The 17,505-nt window shown below is 42.8% G+C and overlaps 1 protein-coding gene across 1 annotated transcript; it reads left to right on the top strand.

Moving 5' to 3' along the window:
• Window positions 1-9,194: 9,194 nt before the first annotated feature.
• On the top strand, window positions 9,195-15,281 carry PLK2 (polo like kinase 2). The gene is made up of 14 exons (XM_047875537.1): window positions 9,195-9,600; window positions 10,193-10,300; window positions 10,446-10,562; window positions 10,768-10,897; window positions 11,156-11,243; window positions 11,716-11,811; window positions 11,923-12,121; window positions 12,211-12,358; window positions 12,706-12,803; window positions 13,116-13,245; window positions 13,488-13,728; window positions 13,849-13,978; window positions 14,247-14,357; window positions 14,493-15,281. Exons 1-14 carry the CDS (start codon window positions 9,331-9,333, stop codon window positions 14,682-14,684), a joined length of 2,058 nt encoding a protein of 685 aa, XP_047731493.1. The 5' UTR covers window positions 9,195-9,330; the 3' UTR covers window positions 14,685-15,281.
• Window positions 15,282-17,505: the final 2,224 nt, after the last annotated feature.

Here is a 17,505-nt window from a genome sequence, read left to right as displayed (position 1 = left end):
TAACATAGACATTAACACATATTCTGTACATTATATGTATTATACACTACTTTCTTATATTGAAGTAATTAGAGATAAGACAATGTCATTAAGAAAACCATAAGGGAGGGGCGCCTGGGTGGCGCAGTCGGTTGAGCGTCCGACTTCAGCCAGGTCACGATCTCGGGGTCCGCGAGTTCGAGCCCCGCGTCGGGCTCTGGGCTGATGGCTCAGAGCCTGGAGCCTGTTTCCGATTCTGTGTCTCCCTCTCTCTCTCTGCCCCTCCCCCGTTCATGCTCTGTCTCTGTCCCAAAAATAAATAAACGTTGAAAAAAAAAATAAAAAATAAATAAAAAAAAAGAAAACCATAAGGGAGAGAAAATACATTTACAGTACTGTACTATACTTATATATACATTAAAAGAAACCCCGCATGTAAGTGGATCTATGCATTTCAAACCCATGTTGTTCAAAGATCACCTACATAAGAAAGTTAAGAAAATAGATCCTAAGAGTTCTCATCACAAGGAAAAAAAGTGTTTTTTCTTTTTCTCTTATTTTGCATCTACATGAGATGATGGATGTTAACTGAACTTATTGTGGTAATCACTACATGATATTTGTACATCAAATCATCCTACCGTACATCTTAAACTTACACTGCTGTATGTCAATTATATCTTTAAAAAGAACTGGAAAAAATGTCATTAACCAGGGTTATTTTGTTACCTTCAACTATAAGAATAAATTAATATATTCCCTATAATTACCAATTTTCAGAATTAGGATTTGGTGTAAGCAAATTTAACTTTTAAAAAGTATCACTGCGGTCTCATGAATTTTTATGTTGCAAATGTATTAGTCAGTTATATACATTTTATTTTTTTCAATTATGAAATTTATTGTCAAATTGGTTTCCATACAACACCCAGTGCTCATCCCAAAAGGTGCCCTCCTCACTACCCATCACCCACCTTCCCCTCCCTCCCACCCCCCATCAACCCTCAGTTTGTTCTCAGTTTTTAAGAGTCTCTTATGCTTTGGCTCTCTCCCACTCTAACCTCTTTTTTTTTTTTCCTTCCCCTCCCCCATGGGTTTCTGTTAAGTTTCTCAGGATCCACATAAGAGTGAAACCATATGGTATCTGTCTTTCTCTGTATGGCTTATTTCACTTAGCATAACACTCTCCAGTTCCATCCACGTTGCTACAAAGGGCCATATTTCATTCTTTCGCATTGCCACATAGTACTCCATTGTATACACTATTTTTTTAAGTGCAGGTCCATTCAGACAATACAGGTAGGAGATACATTTGATTTCAAATGATTTCAAAAAGAGTTTAGACATTTGTCAATTTAAATTTGGCTTATAGGGTTTTACTTAATTATTTTAATTTTATAGTCATTTCCTAACATGAAAATTTTATTTTAAAATAATAGTAACGTAATCATTTATTTACTTTAGGTCTGTAATATGATTTCCAAATAACAATACCAATATTACTATTAATAATAAAACCACTGAATTTCAAGCTCTTTTTCTCCTTATAATATATCCTTCCAAGGGTTTTCAGCAAGAATACAATATTTTAGATATCTAGAGTAATTCTTTCCTTTGTTTTGTTAAATTTTGATATAGTTAGTATCTTTCCTTTTAAGGTATTTTCAATTTTAGGGAACATTTTTTTCTGAATATGTAAAACATTTACATGATTCATGATTTACATGAATTACATGACTTCCATTGGAAAGTATATTCCAAGAAGTCTTGCCTAAATTTCTGCTCATTTTACACTGTTTATGCCTCTACACCTCCCCCCCACCGCCGCGACCAGTATTTTCACCAGTATCTGGTTTACCTTGCAGTTCCTTTCTGCAAATATCAGCAGATATGTCTATCTATACCCATCTACCTACTTATCTATTAATACGTACATACTTATATCTATACACTTTTATTTCTCTTCCTTTCTTGCACTAAAGGCAGCACACCTAATCTTCACTTGGAATCTGCATGAGAAAGAAGGGCTTGCTAGAAGACTGAGGTTTTGCCTTTACCCAGGGCAAGTTCAAGTCAGAGACAATGAGGTTATTGCTGATATAGCTGGATTTTATCTTAAGCTGTGGGAACTTTAAGAAACAACTATACACAAAAATTTATAGATTTTACTGCCATGATGACGATGAAGTGAATATCTCCAGTTTAATGTGAGATCTTCAAATAGAAATATCTGGCTGATGCTTGTAAACAAGAGATCAACAGGTTTCTGAGCATCTACCCTTAATCCAACTAAGTGATAACTGGATTGGTGAAAATGAGTAAATTATGCAGGAGTGAAATAGAAAGTAAGTATTTTTTTTTAAGAATAGTCAATTCAATGAAGAAGATATGTATATACCTGAAGATGTTTCAAGGAGCAATGGGGCAGATGGACAGTTTGAAGAGAATCAATTTACAAATTCCAGCTATTATAAGAACTCTTCCCTAAAACTGATGTGCCTGAGAAACCCAATTCTGCCGGTTCTCCTATCCCAAATTTGCTTTCACAATTGCTTGTCTCCCATTTTACAATAGGAGAGCCAATCTCTCATCTGTCCATCTTTCATCCATGCACCCATCTATCCAGAATTTTACTCTTGTTCATTTCTACCAAGGGTAAATACCTCTGGAGTCCCCCAAACACAGGGAAAATATAAGACTGCAGATCTTCAGTAAGAAGCTTCCTTCGAGTGGCAAACCTGTAGCAAGATCTTAGGGTTCATCTTCCCTTCCCCTTCCCTTTCCCCTAGCCCTGTCTCTTCCTCTTCCCCTTCCCTTCTTTCTGTTTTATTCCTCCTCCCCGTGCTCCACAAGAATTTAGAAGCAATATGGTTACCACAAAGACAAGTATTAACACATTTATTTCAGTATGAACACAAAGTCAATTTTCTGACTGATTAGTTTGACGGTGAAGACTGTGTTTGGCCATTAAATTATACCATGGAAGTTCGCCATAAACTGAACATGTGGCTCTACAGTTGTGGGAAAACTGTAGTGAAGACACACACATAACATTCATGGTTTCAGATATGATATGATTTATAACTCTTAATCTTTTAAAAATTTATATATTGGGACACCTGGGTGGCTCTGTCGGTTAAGCGTCAAACTCTTGATTTTGGCTCAGGTCATGATCTCATGGTTGGTGAGTTTGAGCCCCACACCTGGCTTTGCACTGACAGCGTGTAGCCTGCTTGGGATCCTCTGACTCGCTCGCTCTTTGCCCTTCCGCTGCTCGCTCGCTCTCTCTCTCTCTCTCTCTCTCTCTCAAAATGAATAAATAAAGTTAAAGAAATTTATGAATCAACTTAAAAATGTGTGAGGGGGTTCATAATTCTTGGCTTTATTAGTGAGTATGGGGACCAAAATCTGAAGTCCTGTGAATGGGAGGAGCTGAAGAGAGAGAAAAGGATCAGAAAGATCCAAGTCATAGGGAGAGAACTAGAAGAGAAGGCAGAAGAGACTCTAGGAGTCAAGCATGATGGCAAATAAGAGGGAGCATGAAAAGTGCCAAATGTTGCAGAAAGGTCAAGGAGAATAGTAACTAAATAGAAATCTTTGTAGGGGAGCCTGGGTGGCTGAGTCGGTTAAGCGTCCAACTTCAGCTCACGTCATAGTCTCATGGTTTGAGAGTTTGCATCCTGCATTGGGCTCTGTGCTGACAGCTCAGAGCCAGGAGCCTGCTTCAGATTCTCTCTCTCTCTCTCTCTCTCTCTCTCTCTTTCTCTCTCTCTCTCCCTGTCTCTCTCTTTCTCTCTGCTCCTCCTCTCACTCTGTCTCTCTCTCAAAAATAAACATTAAAAAAAAAAGATTTTTAAAAATAGAAATCTTTGTGAATGCAGTTTCTGCAGGTGTGATAGAATTAACAGTGTGTTTAGAACATTCAAAACATAGGGCAGTGATGATGAAAGAAAAAATAGAGTACCATTTACAATACTATTGAGCCAGATCACCAGGGTTAAAATGACTTAGCTGAAAGAGAAATTCGAGATATTGGACAGTGAAGCCTATTGACAACTGCCATCTGGATGGAGAGCAGAGGAATGAAATCACTACCTGGATGACATGCCAAGAAATCCATAACAGAGGAGTAAGGGAGAAGACCACTTTAGGATTATTTACCATTGCATCTTACATGAATTAAAAAAAATTTTTTTTAACATTTATTCATTTTTGAGAGACAGAGAGAGAGAGAGAGAGAGAGAGCAAGCATGAGTGGGGGAGAGGCAGAGAGAGGGAGACACAGAATCCAAAGCAGGCTCCAGGCTCTGAGCTGTCAGCACAGAGCCAGACATGGGGCTTAAACCCACGAACTGTGAGATCATGACCTGAGCCAAAGTCAGATGTTGAACCGAGTGAGCCACCTAGGCACTCTGAATTCTTACAGTGAATTTTACCAATACCTGCCTCCTTTAGTGTTTCTATATTCTTCAATTTTTTAACAATGGACAAGGGATAAAGAAATTTTATTTCAAAATAAGAGGTTAAAAAAAATCAAGGAAGATGCACATAATGTCATCAGCCTACATCAAACTAAAAAGTTTCTGCACAGCAAAGAAAACTATCAACAAAAGAATAGGCAACCTATGAAATGGAAGAAAATATTTGCCAACCACTCATCTGATAAGGAGTTATTATCCAAAATATACCAGGAACCCATATAATAGTAAAAAACAAAACACACAATTAAAACTGAGCAAAGATCTTGAGTAGACATTTTTCCAAGGAAGATGTACAAATGGCCAACAGGTACACAAAAAAATCCTCAACATCAAATATAATGTAAAACCAAAACCACAACGAGACACCATGCAGTACCTTTTAGGATGTCTGTTTTCAGAAAGACAAAAGATACCAAATGCATGCAAGGATATGGAGAAAAGGGAACCCTTGTAGACTCTTGATGGAAATGTAAACTGGTACAATGTATAAAACAGTATGGAGTTTCCTCAAGAAATTAAAAACTGAAACACAGTATGACCAGAAATTCCACTTCTAGGTATATCTCCAAAGGAAACAGAATCATAATTTCAAATAGAAAACAGTATGCCCATGCTCCCCGAAGCATCAGTAATGATAGCCAAGGTATAGAAACAACTTAAATGTCCATCAACAGATGAATAAAGAAAATTTAATTTGCATATATATGTATATATATATGTGTATATATATATGTGTATATATATATAGAGAGAGAATAGAATATTATTCAGTGATTAAAAAAAGAAGGCTATCCTGCCATTTGTAACAACGTAATGCCTCAGGGCATTATGCCAAGTGAATTAAGTCACAAAGAGAAGGACAAATACTGTGTGTTCTCACTCTATCTAGAAACTAAAAAAAAACCAAACTCCTGGCAGAGAACAGATTGGTGGATGGCAGATGTTAGGGTCAGGATGCAAAACAGGTGAAGGGGGTCAAAAGGTACAAACATCCTGTAATAAGACTAGTATGTCTTGGGGGCGTAACATATAGCAAGATGACTATAGTTAACAATATTGTTCTTATATGTGAATGTGGCTAACAAAGTAGATCTTAAAATTTCTCACCAACAAGAAAAAAAAATCTAACTATTTGCAATGACGGAAATTTACTGTGTTAACCATTTCACAATATTTACCTATATCAAATCAATGCGTTGTACACCTAAAACTAATACACTGTTACATGTCAATTAGAGCTCAACTAAAAAACAAAACAAAACTCTTTCCATACCCTATACTCAGAAAGTTGATTGCTTATACTTGCTACTATTATTTTCTTTGTTCTTGAATTTAAGTCCTTACTCTATCTGGACATTTTTTTTTTGCATATGGTGTTTATAGGCTGAACTGTGTTTCCTCAACATCTATGTATTGAAGCCCCTGACTCCTCAGAAGACGACTGTATTTGGAGATAGGGCCATTAAAGAGGCAATTCAGTGGGCGCCTGAGGGACTTAGTCGGTAAAGCGACTAACTCGCAATTTCAGCTCACATCATAATCTCATGGTTCCTGGGTTCCAGCCCCACATCATGCTCTGCACTGACAGTGCAGAGCCTATTGGGATTCTCTCTTTCTCCCTCTCTCTCTCTACCCTCTCCCTCCCAATCTCAAAATAAATAAATAAATAAACTAACTTTAAAGCGGTAATTCGGGTTAAATGAGGACATTTAACATTTAAATGAGAACATGCCTGAGCCCTACTCCATTCTAAGTTCTGTCCTTATTGCAGGAAGTTTGGACACACAAGGGGACACCAAGGATGCTTGTGCGCAGAGGAACAACCATGTGAGGACACGGCGAGAAGGCACTCATCCACAAGTCAAGAGGTCTCAGGAGAAAGCAAGCCTGCCCACACCTTGATCTTGGACTTCCAGACTCCAGATCTGAGAAAAATTTCTGTCATTTAAGCTGTCCAGTCTGTGGTATTTGCAGTGGCGGCCCTGGAAAATGAATCCAGTGTGAGGTATGGAGTTTACTTTGTTTTAATATGGAAAAACCATTGGCTTCTAGTTCCATTTACTGAACAGTCCCTCGCTTCCTCACTGATCTATCATGACTCTTTGGTCATCTACCAAAGTTCCATATAAATGTGGAGCTATTTCTAGACACTTTATTCCATTGATCAGTCTATCCCTGTGAGAGGACTGTGCTTCATTATAAGTGATGATAGCTGGTAGAGAAAGGCCTTGCCCCTTTTCTTCTTCTTTAAAGGGACTTGGCTATTTTTGATCACCTACACGTTGCTATGAAGGTTAGAATCAGCCTGCCAAGTGTCATTAGAGATCATATTGGGATTTTGATTGTATTTGCATTAAATCTGTAGAACTACAGAGAAATAAACTTTGTAATTAAAGACTGATCTCCATCGGAAGGTACCACTTACTTCCTCTTTATGTTCGATGAACTGCAATTCTAGTTCTGCCCACGTGATGGCACCACAAACTGAAAAATCAGATTTTCACAGTTGCCCAGGAAATCTCAGAACACACACACAGTGTTAATCTTTTAGTAAATACTAGAATGTTTTGAAGGGTAGATCTGAACTTCATATGGAATGTTAAGTGGTTTGCCGAATGCTTAATTAAGTACATTTGCTAAAAATATATACAATAGTGTAGGATAACCAAAGAGTTGAAATAATAATGAAAGATACCCTGACCACCTGTTCTTCACAGTCCTTTTCTCTTAGAAGGCCATAAACAATTAGAGATAAAAAGTTCATTGTCAACCAGTCAAATAAAGATATGGTGTGGGATTAGCTCTGGAAGTTAAGGTGGTCTTCTCTAACCAGCAAGCCTGCTGTGAATAGGCTAGTGAATAGGTTTGCATAAATCTGGGGACCAAAAGTCACCCCAGGCTTATGAATGAAGGGGAAGATTACGTAATGCTTCATTTCCACCCCACCCCACTCCAGCCCTGATCATCTTGGGAGTAAAGTCTACTTTCACTTATGAGAGACATGCCTGTGCTTGCCCTGAGCTGTGTGAAGAACCAGAAAGACGTTCCCTTCCTACTCTGTAATGCCAGTGAGGTCTCCTTCTAGATGAGGTGGGAAGTGTTTGACACAGAAGGCCTGTGGAAATGCTTGTCTAACTGACACCATGCACACCTAAACTTGGGAGTGGACTGGAGCAAACCCTTTTTCTAAGTACCTGCCAGAGGTTCATCAATCTGGTACTGGAAAGAGCCCCTGGCATTTAGTATCAAAAAATGGTTGACCACATCTTGTTAACCTTAGATTAAAAGATTTGTCTACTGCGCATCAACATAACTTGGGTGGTCTACTAACATATACATAGAACAGTTAACTAAACCCCACTTTCCTTATCTGTAAAATGGGAATAACGGTATTTCCCACTCCCAACTGTTGTAGGATTACATAAGGCATTTCAAAATACTATACGCGGTGCCTTGTTCTTAATAAATGTTCCACTGTTGCCAGCACAGCAAGGGAAACAGGTGTTCCTCGGTCAGCAAAAGCGAATAGCAAAATCCGGGAACAGGAATCTAAGCCTTGTTGAAGCTCATTAGCCTATGTCCCTCCCTTCATCCTACCAGTCCCCCTGCAGGGGGAAAAGGCCTTGCATTCTCTCCCAGCACCAGGGCAGCCCTGTGACTTAATGAGCCATTTAAAGGACGCATTGTGCCTAAGCCCTTCCGAAAAAGAAGTGATAGATGACTTCGATGGTAAGCCATAATTAGCACCAGGAGCCCTTTTAACACCACTTACTATCAAGTAAGGCCCACGTTGTAAACCGCTCCCCATTCGAATCCGTGCCTGCGCTTCTAATACTTCCCAGGAGATGACGCTCTTGCTCCCCAGTCTGAGAGCAGCCAGAAGATGAAGCCTTTTTGCCTGGGGCTGTCTCCCTCTCCAAGGTTAAGGACCTGACCTCCTACAAAGACCCGCTCTGCGCGGTGGGCAGAGGCCAGGAAGGCCTAAATGGGACTTGGCTTGGTCAGCCTACGGGCCCCGGCCTGGGCCCGCCTCATTGAGGAGCGGCGTTGAGCTCGGTACGCCTTGCTCTAGGAATCCTCGCCTTTCGCTGGCACTACCACCCCCAGTGCCCCATCGAGAAGCGAGCTAATGGGGTAATAATGCGGGCGGCCGTGCTGGGTGGCGGCAGGGCCGGCGAACGGCAGCACCGAGGTCCTCCACATGGTCAGGGCGAGGCCTCACGTGCCTGTGCAGTGGACTCTGGACACAGTCACACCTGACTGGAGGCGTCAGGTTGCGAGGCGGTCAAGTAGGACTGTGCGGGGGAGGGGACCCGCGTTGGCACAGCACCCTGCCGGGCTCGCACGCCTAGCCGCCGGGACACCCGGCGAGTGGGGTGGGGCGGGGCGAGGGCGGGGCTGAGGGAGGGGATGGGGCCTGGCGCCAAGCCCTCGGGTTTCCATTTCAAACCCAGAACCTGAGAGCATTCGAAGAATGGGGTGGCGGTCCCGGAATTGCCGGACTTCTTTGTCGCCCTGCCCGTGGCGGCGATCCTTCCCCGAGACCGGCGCACGAGCTACACGACCCCTGTCCGCATGGGGCTCGCAAGAAGAACGCCAGCGGCCGGTCCAGACGTGGCGTCCGACCCGCGCTCTCGGGCGGCCGGTGGGCGGGGCGTCGTCCGTGACGTCGCATCCCGTTTCGATTCTCCGCCCCCCCGTCTCGGCCCGTATATAAGACTTCTCCGGGCGTCCGCACTCTCACAAGTGGAAGCGGACGTCGGGCGTGGGTCGTAGGAGGTGGCGGCGGGGGCTCGAGGGTGAGGGCCGGCTCGGACGTGTGTCCGCGCCTTGGAGGTGACAGCTGGCAGTGCCGGGCGGTGAGGCGACGATGGAGCTCTTGCGGACTATCACCTACCAGCCGGCCGCCAGCACCAAGATGTGTGAGCAGGCGCTGGGCAAGGCTTGCGGCGGGGACTCTAAGAAGAAGCGGCCGCAGCAGCCCCCTGACGAGCCGCAGCCGCCTCAGCCCCAGGCGCAGGGGCAGCCGGCGGCCCCGCACCACCATCATCACCACTCGCACTCGGGGGCCGAGATCTCGCGGATTATCGTCGACCCCACGACGGGGAAGCGCTACTGCCGGGGCAAAGTGCTGGGAAAGGTGACGAGCGGCGGGCGCCCGGCTGCCGGACGGGCGGTTGGGAGGTCTGCCCGGGCATCCCCCACCCACGCCCCGCCCCCGAGCCGGCCGGACCCTGAGTCCCCGCATTTTGGCTTCTCGGGGGCTCCGATCCCGGCGGGTCGTGGGCATTCACCTGCCCTGCTCTGGCTTTTGTGCGCTGACAGCGCCGGGTTGGCTTTATATCCTTAGCCTCAGCTCTCCGTGCCTCCCGCAGCCCCAAGAAATTGATCTGGAGGCCAGAAGCGAGGGCTTTCTGCTCGCGCCCCTGGCGTCCTCCGCCTGCCCCCCAGGGAATTTTCTTGCCAGGTCTCTTCAGACGTTGTTTTTCATCTCCCTGTTCCCAACCCCCTCCATAAAGCTCCTCTTTGTAAAGGGAGAAGGGGAACCGGTTCACTGTTTTCAGGAATGCTTTTGGCTTGGCGAAGGAGCTTTTAAAAAGTACAGCGCACACGTCTTTCCACCCTCACTCCCACCCGTAATGTTGCGCTCCTTTCTAATTTTTATTCGTTTTTAAAAGCATCTACTGTCCGTTTTTCTCCCACACTCAGTGCTCTCTCGGCTTTGTTTTCAGGGTGGCTTTGCAAAATGTTACGAGATGACAGATCTGACCAACAACAAAGTCTATGCTGCAAAAATTATTCCTCACAGCAGAGTAGCCAAACCTCATCAAAGGGAAAAGGTGTGTATGACTGTTGAGTAAAGTATTTTCTTTGTGTGCAGGAATGGCCCTTCCCTGCTAAGAAAATGTCTTCTGCGTGTGTAAGCAGCTGGCTTGGAAAGCGGTGACAGAAGGCTCATAAGCCTGGTTCTGCTTTTTCTTTCAGATTGACAAAGAGATAGAGCTTCACAGAATCCTTCATCATAAGCATGTAGTGCAGTTTTACCACTACTTCGAGGACAAAGAGAACATTTACATTCTCTTGGAGTACTGCAGTCGAAGGGTGAGCGCTGACCCCTGTCCCAGTCCATCTGCGCCCCCCCCCCCCCCTCCAGCTGGTGTGGCATTCACATCGCCTTGTATCGGGGCTTCTGCTCTGGTGGCAGTTACTTTACTGCAGTGTTAACTTTCATCACGCACCTTGTGCAGGACACCTACTGATGCCCATAACTCTGATACGCTGTCTTTTTTCCTTCCGCTCTTCCTAGTCCATGGCTCATATCTTGAAAGCGAGGAAGGTGTTGACGGAGCCAGAAGTCCGATACTACCTCAGGCAGATTGTGTCTGGACTGAAGTACCTTCATGAACAAGAAATCCTACACAGAGATCTCAAACTAGGTAAGCCCTTTGTTCCAAACGCTTATTTCGTGTTAGGGAGAGGTGTTCTTTTCTTCCCTGTCTCCCTCGTTGTGTATTACTGTTTCTAGTTGGGATCTAGCCTGTGCCCTCTTGCTTTTGAATCTGTGACTTTACTAGTCAACAACTGGCTGCCTGCCTCCCTCCAAAGAGGATGTGTGTGTGTGTGTGTGTGTGTGTGTGTATTTGGTGAGAACATCTTTTCAAGGGGATTGAGGTTTTGTTTTCTTCACCATCTAGGGAACTTCTTTATCAACGAAGCCATGGAATTAAAAGTCGGGGACTTCGGCTTGGCAGCCAGGCTGGAACCCTTGGAGCACAGAAGGAGGTAGGAGTCAGAAAGATACATCCTGACAGGGTTTTACGGAGACCAAATATGCTCTTATTATTTCCCAGTTAATGTGTTGGAGAAGGGTCAGCTGATTTTAAAATTCACAGACCACAATGATGTTAATCCATGGAAACACTAAGTGCCCACTGTGGACGAGGCAGAGGACCTTATACCTATAAGTTGATTATGAAACAAATCTGTCTCATATTTGCCTGAAATGTTACACAAACGCTCTGCTGTACGTGGTCTCAGTTGGTTTAAAAACACTGTCACGTGGCTGAAAACAATTGTACATGCATTAAAAATAATTAAGCCGCTTGGTCAACTGTTAACTGTTGAGATGGCAAAAATCAAAAGTCAAATTTTTCTAAATAGAAATTCAACATAACACTCTTAAGGTTTTATCCAGAGAACTAAGTGTAAACAGTAGAACAGTTCTTAATGAGACCTTCATATTTTGCTTTTCCAGAACAATATGTGGTACCCCAAATTATCTCTCCCCTGAAGTCCTCAACAAGCAAGGACACGGCTGTGAATCAGACATTTGGGCCTTAGGTTGTGTAATGTAAGTAAATGCACCAAAATGATCAAAATGCAAATTTGGGTTTAGATTTTTTTCACATTCGAAAAGAGTTACTTTATGACCATTCCTAAAGAAGTGTTATCTTGCACACAGGTATACAATGTTACTAGGAAGACCCCCCTTTGAAACGACAAATCTGAAAGAAACTTACAGGTGCATAAGAGAAGCCAGGTATACAATGCCATCGTCGTTGCTGGCTCCCGCTAAGCACTTAATAGCTAGCATGTTGTCCAAAAATCCTGAGGATCGTCCCAGTTTGGATGACATCATTCGACATGAATTTTTTTTGCAGGTTGGCATGTTTCTTGTGTCTTTTTATTGCATGCTTTTGATCACAGTTACCCAACTGGTTACTGAAAAGTCTCTTCTGACACTACGCAGGGCTTCACTCCAGACAGACTCTCTTCCAGCTGCTGTCATACAGTTCCAGATTTCCACTTGTCAAGCCCAGCTAAGAATTTCTTTAAGAAAGCAGCTGCTGCTCTTTTTGGTGGCAAAAAAGACAAAGCAAGATACATTGACACACATAGTAAGTTATAAGACTTCTTCTGCTCTTCTGGATCCAGTATGTTTAAATCTGATAAGTTAGTTAAAAGAATGTTTTTATGTTAGCATAACAGCCAGTATGTTTGAATACTGTTGAACTTTTTATAGTATGATAAAACTCTACTGAAAAATGTGATGGATAGCTTTTTTTTTCCCCATACACATTAAAGTGTGCTCCTTGCTTAATTGCAGCTGATGGTAATGATAAAATGCTCGTTTAGCCTTGAATGCTCATAAGCTGATTGCTAACACAAAAGGAGGAAATGTGGCTAGCTCTGTTCCTACCTTGTTAGCAGACTAATGCTCATAATTCTTGTCTTTGATTTACAGATAGAGTGTCTAAAGAAGATGAAGAAATTTACAAGCTTAGGCATGATTTGAAAAAGACTTCAATAACTCAGCAGCCCAGCAAACACAGGACAGATGAGGTATGCTGGAAAAGAATAAAATAGATACAAACACTTTATATCATTTCTGTTCTTTGTTAATTATCACATGGGTTATGGTGATCACGATTCAAGCATGTGATGATCATGATTCAAGCTTTTCTTCGAACCTTTTAAAAGATTTTGTTTTTTAGTTTAACGAGGCATGCACTCGAGTCACTGAACTATCTTTTGTGTCCACTGCTTTTTGATAAGCTTTCCCACCAGTTGCCACAATCTCAGCTTAACCGAGAATTCTCAACCTCAAATGAATTTTAGATGTTTGACTCCTTGTCTGACTCTTCTCTTTTCTAGGAGCTCCAGCCACCTACCACTACAGTGGCCAGATCGGGAACACCTGCAGTAGAAAATAAGCAGCAGATTGGAGATGCTATTCGCATGATAGTCAGAGGCACTCTTGGCAGCTGCAGCAGTAGCAGCGAATGTAAGTTGCCGTCATTGGCATTTTAAATGAGACTATAAATGCCAGTGCTTAATACTAAGTAACTGGAGTCAGTTTGTTTTGTGGCCTAATTACACAGTACCAGCAAAATTGGAGGAATCGGAAAAAGCCGAGCAACAATTTTGAGTCCCTCATGTCCTTAGAAGTAGTGGAGGGAAAGTTAGAAGCTACCAACGCCTAAGATTTTATTGTTAATTAGTTTACAACTTTCTCTGACTTTCTAGGCCTCGAGGACAGTACCATGGGAAGTGTTGCAGACACAGTGGCAAGAGTCCTTCGAGGATGTCTAGAAAACATGCCAGAAGCTGACTGCATTCCCAAAGAGCAGCTGAGCACTTCCTTTCAGTGGGTCACCAAATGGGTCGATTACTCTAACAAATATGGCTTTGGGTACCAGCTCTCCGACCACACTGTAGGTGTCCTTTTCAACAATGGTGCTCACATGAGCCTCCTTCCAGACAAAAAGTAAGTATGTCCAACTAACGATTCTGTCACTTCTGTATTCTTGCACTCAAGAAATCTAAAACCAGTGACTAATGGCCTCTATTTTGTTTCTTCTCTCTCCCTATGGTTCCTGTTTTTCAGAACAGTTCACTATTACGCAGAGCTTGGCCAGTGCTCTGTTTTCCCAGCAACAGATGCCCCTGAACAATTCATTAGTCAAGTGACGGTGCTCAAATACTTCTCTCATTACATGGAGGAGAACCTCATGGATGTAAGTACCTCCTGGATGTGGTGTTTGAGCAGTAATATTTGAAGTGTAGTCCACAGACCAGTGGCATCTGCACAGCTCTGAAGCTTTTTAGAGGTGCAGATGCTTTTGTCCTACCTTAGCTCTCTACTGAATCAGAATCTCTGGGGGGTGGGGCCAAGAATCTCCAGGACATTCTGATGCTTGCTCAACTTGGAGAGGCATTTGCCTAGAAGAATGGAGTGCAAACTGCAAAATTGTTACGGGCACTAACTCTCCCAATTGCTTTTAGGGTGGTGATCTGCCTAGTGTTACCGATATTCGAAGACCTCGGCTCTACCTCCTTCAGTGGCTCAAATCTGATAAGGCCTTAATGATGCTCTTCAATGATGGCACCTTTCAGGTAAGCGAAACCCTTCAGGAAAGTGTGTGTTTAGGTCACAAAAAGTGATTTTCAGGTAGCCATTTAATGATTGGACACACTTTACTAATTCTTGAATATCTGTAGAGATCTAATATTTATGTTTCCTTTTGAAAGGTGAATTTCTACCATGATCATACGAAAATAATCATCTGTAGCCAAAATGAAGAATACCTGCTGACTTACATCAACGAGGACAGGATATCTACAACATTCAGACTAACAACTCTGCTGATGTCTGGCTGTTCATCAGAATTAAAAAATCGAATGGAATACGCTCTGAACATGCTCTTACAGAGATGTAATTAAACGACTTCTTTAATGGACCCTATGGGACTCCTCTTTTCCACTGTGAGATCTACAGGGAAGCAGTCAGATGATCTATAGCAAGTTGAAAAAGACGGACAGGTGGTGGTACGAAAACAATTCCTCTGGGGCCTGCTGGACTGGGCGGAACCAGACCAGGCTGACGCATACACTTCTTAACTTTGGACCGTCTGAAAGTGAACCAGAATGCAGTTTTCCTTGATGTACCTGTATTAAAAGGTTTTTCAGACAATTTCGCAGGAAGGTGCATTGACTCTTCTCTCTGTTGAGAGCATTTCAGACAGAGGACTTGGAACTGTGAATATACTTCCCGAAGGGGAGGGAGAAGGGAGGAAGCTCCCATGTTGTTTAAAGGCTGTAATCAGAGCAGCTTTTGGCTGCTCAACTGTGAACTATGGCCATATATAATTTTTTTTTGTTAATTTTTGAAGACACTTGTGGCTGGAAAAGTGCATTCCTTGTTAATAAACTTTTTATTTATTACAGCCCAAAGAGCAGTATTTATTATCAAAATGTTTCTTTTTTTTTTATGTTGACCATTTTAAACTGTTGGCAATAAAGAGTATGAAAAAGCAGAAATTGTGGTCCACTGTCTTTTGTATGGTACATCACCGCATCACACATGCTTTGATCACGGATTCTTTGGCACGCTTGGGTGTGCATACCAGAAAGTTAGCTCTTTGGCTTCATTGATAGTACTTTGTAGAAAGTAAATCCTTAACACCTAAAGTGCAATCACATTTTCTGGGTAGATCTCGCTTGAGAAGATTATAACAAAAATACTATTCTTGTTACAACCAAAATAGGTCCTCCTACTAAATCCACAACCAGTTTCTCTCAGGAGTATTACCTTAAAACTCATTTTCAGCTTGGGGGTGCCTAGGCAACTTAGTAGATTAGGCGTCTGACTTTGGCTCAGGTCATCATCCTGCAATCCGTGGGTTCGAGCCCCCCATTGGGCTCTGTGCTGACCGCTCAGAGCCTGGAGACTCCTTCAGATTTTATGTCTCCTTCCCTCCCTCTCTCTCTCTGCCCCTACCTTGTTCACACTCTGTTGCTCAAAACTAAAAACATTTAATTAAAAAAAGCGGTGGCGCCTGGGTGGCTCAGTCAGTTAAGCTACCACTCCTGGTCTTGGCCCAGGCCACGATCTCACGGTTTGGTGAGTTCAAGCCCTGCACTGGGCTCTGTGCTGACAGGGTGGAGCCTGCCTGGGATTCTCTCTCTCCTTTCTCTCTGCCCCTCCCCCACTTGCACGCATGCACTCTCCCTCCACCCCCCCCCCCCCCCCCGTCTCTCAAATAAACATTAAAAAAAATTTTTTTTTTAATTAAAAAAACCCCACTCATTTAGCTTGGAGCTGAAAGCCAGAGTAATCCTGTGTAAACAGACCTCTGTTATGTGTCAATAGGTACAGGAAGTTTATCTTAATATGGGCAAAACGCTATGCTTTGTAAAATACGTGCACTGCCTGAATGTATTACTCAGCTTAAACCTGCCTAAACACTCCCAGTGCCGCTGGCACTACTAGTACACAATTCCAGTAGTGGGGAAGTACTTGGTCAATAAGTCGTTATATTTTCCTTTTGGTGCGTGGTGGATGAGGGATGGTATGGGAACCAACCTGTGGGTTTAAGCCCATCTTTTTTATACCATCAAATGATCCAAGAGGCAAATCTGAGAATGTTTTGTCTTTCCGTGGGATTTGCTATTTGGCGGGTGTAAAAAACTGCTTGTTCTGTTACTCTGAACTTACAGTGACCTGTATAAGATGCACACACGTATTTGTTCATTTGTAATCCCATTGAGGAAAACACTGTCCTGAGAAAAGAGCACTCCCCTGTATCAGGCCCTCTCTACGATGCAATCCTGAACAGTGTAGTGTAGAAACGGTGGTGGTACTTTTACATTTTTCTAAAATTATTACACGGTACCGGTTAGACTTTAGTAATAAAAGTCAGAGCTGGGGAATTTGTTAGGGATGTTTCATAGGTTCTAGAACAACTTGGGCTGGTTGGAATTCTTTGGCCACACACACAACTTTAGTCTTGGTTAAATGTCTTATAGTAATAGCTGAAGAAAACTAGGTAATTACACTAATAGCTGGGTGTGCAAAAGCAGAACATATTTTTATCTTTATGAGCAAATGGGAGTTTGCAAATAGTAAGAAGTGGTCTTTCATTTTGAGTTTCACAGTGTACATTGCTTCACATTTTTAAAAAATGCACTTATCCACTCTTGAGGATCTACTGTGTATAGATCAGGGCCCAGCATTGGAGATGCAGAATGAACCTGAGCCTGTCCTTTCCCTCAAGGAAGTCACAGCAGAGTGGAGGAGACAGTTCATTTACCTATTAATCTGATAAGTGTGCTGTGATATTATGATAAAGGTATGCACTGGGTGTTGTGGGAACCAAGAACAGGAATCATAAGGAAGGAGCCCCAGGTGTGGGGTGGACTTAGAGAATTGATTACAGAGAATAAAATTCCTTTTTATTGGGTTTGGAAAAGGGGGGGAGTAAACAGAAATTTAAGATAGGAAAAGGTGTTATAAGCAGTGGAAATAACATGTGCAGATGCTAGAGGGTCAAAGAGTTTGCAGGAAAAGTGAGTGTGTAGGTCTGAAGCATCATAGGTAAAAGCTGAAAGAAATAGACATGATGTGTCCTGACCAATATGCCATCCCAAGTCATATAGGCTGCATTGAAGGCTATGTGTAGTTACTGAAAGATTTTAAGGAAGAAAGTGACCTACTATTTTCGTTTTATAAAATTCATTCTAGGGGCATAACCAAAATGGGTAG

Source organism: Prionailurus viverrinus, chromosome A1, assembly GCF_022837055.1.
Source record: "Prionailurus viverrinus isolate Anna chromosome A1, UM_Priviv_1.0, whole genome shotgun sequence".
In the NCBI taxonomy this organism is placed as follows: Eukaryota; Metazoa; Chordata; class Mammalia; order Carnivora; family Felidae; genus Prionailurus; species Prionailurus viverrinus.
This window is presented reverse-complemented; position numbering and strand designations above follow the sequence as displayed.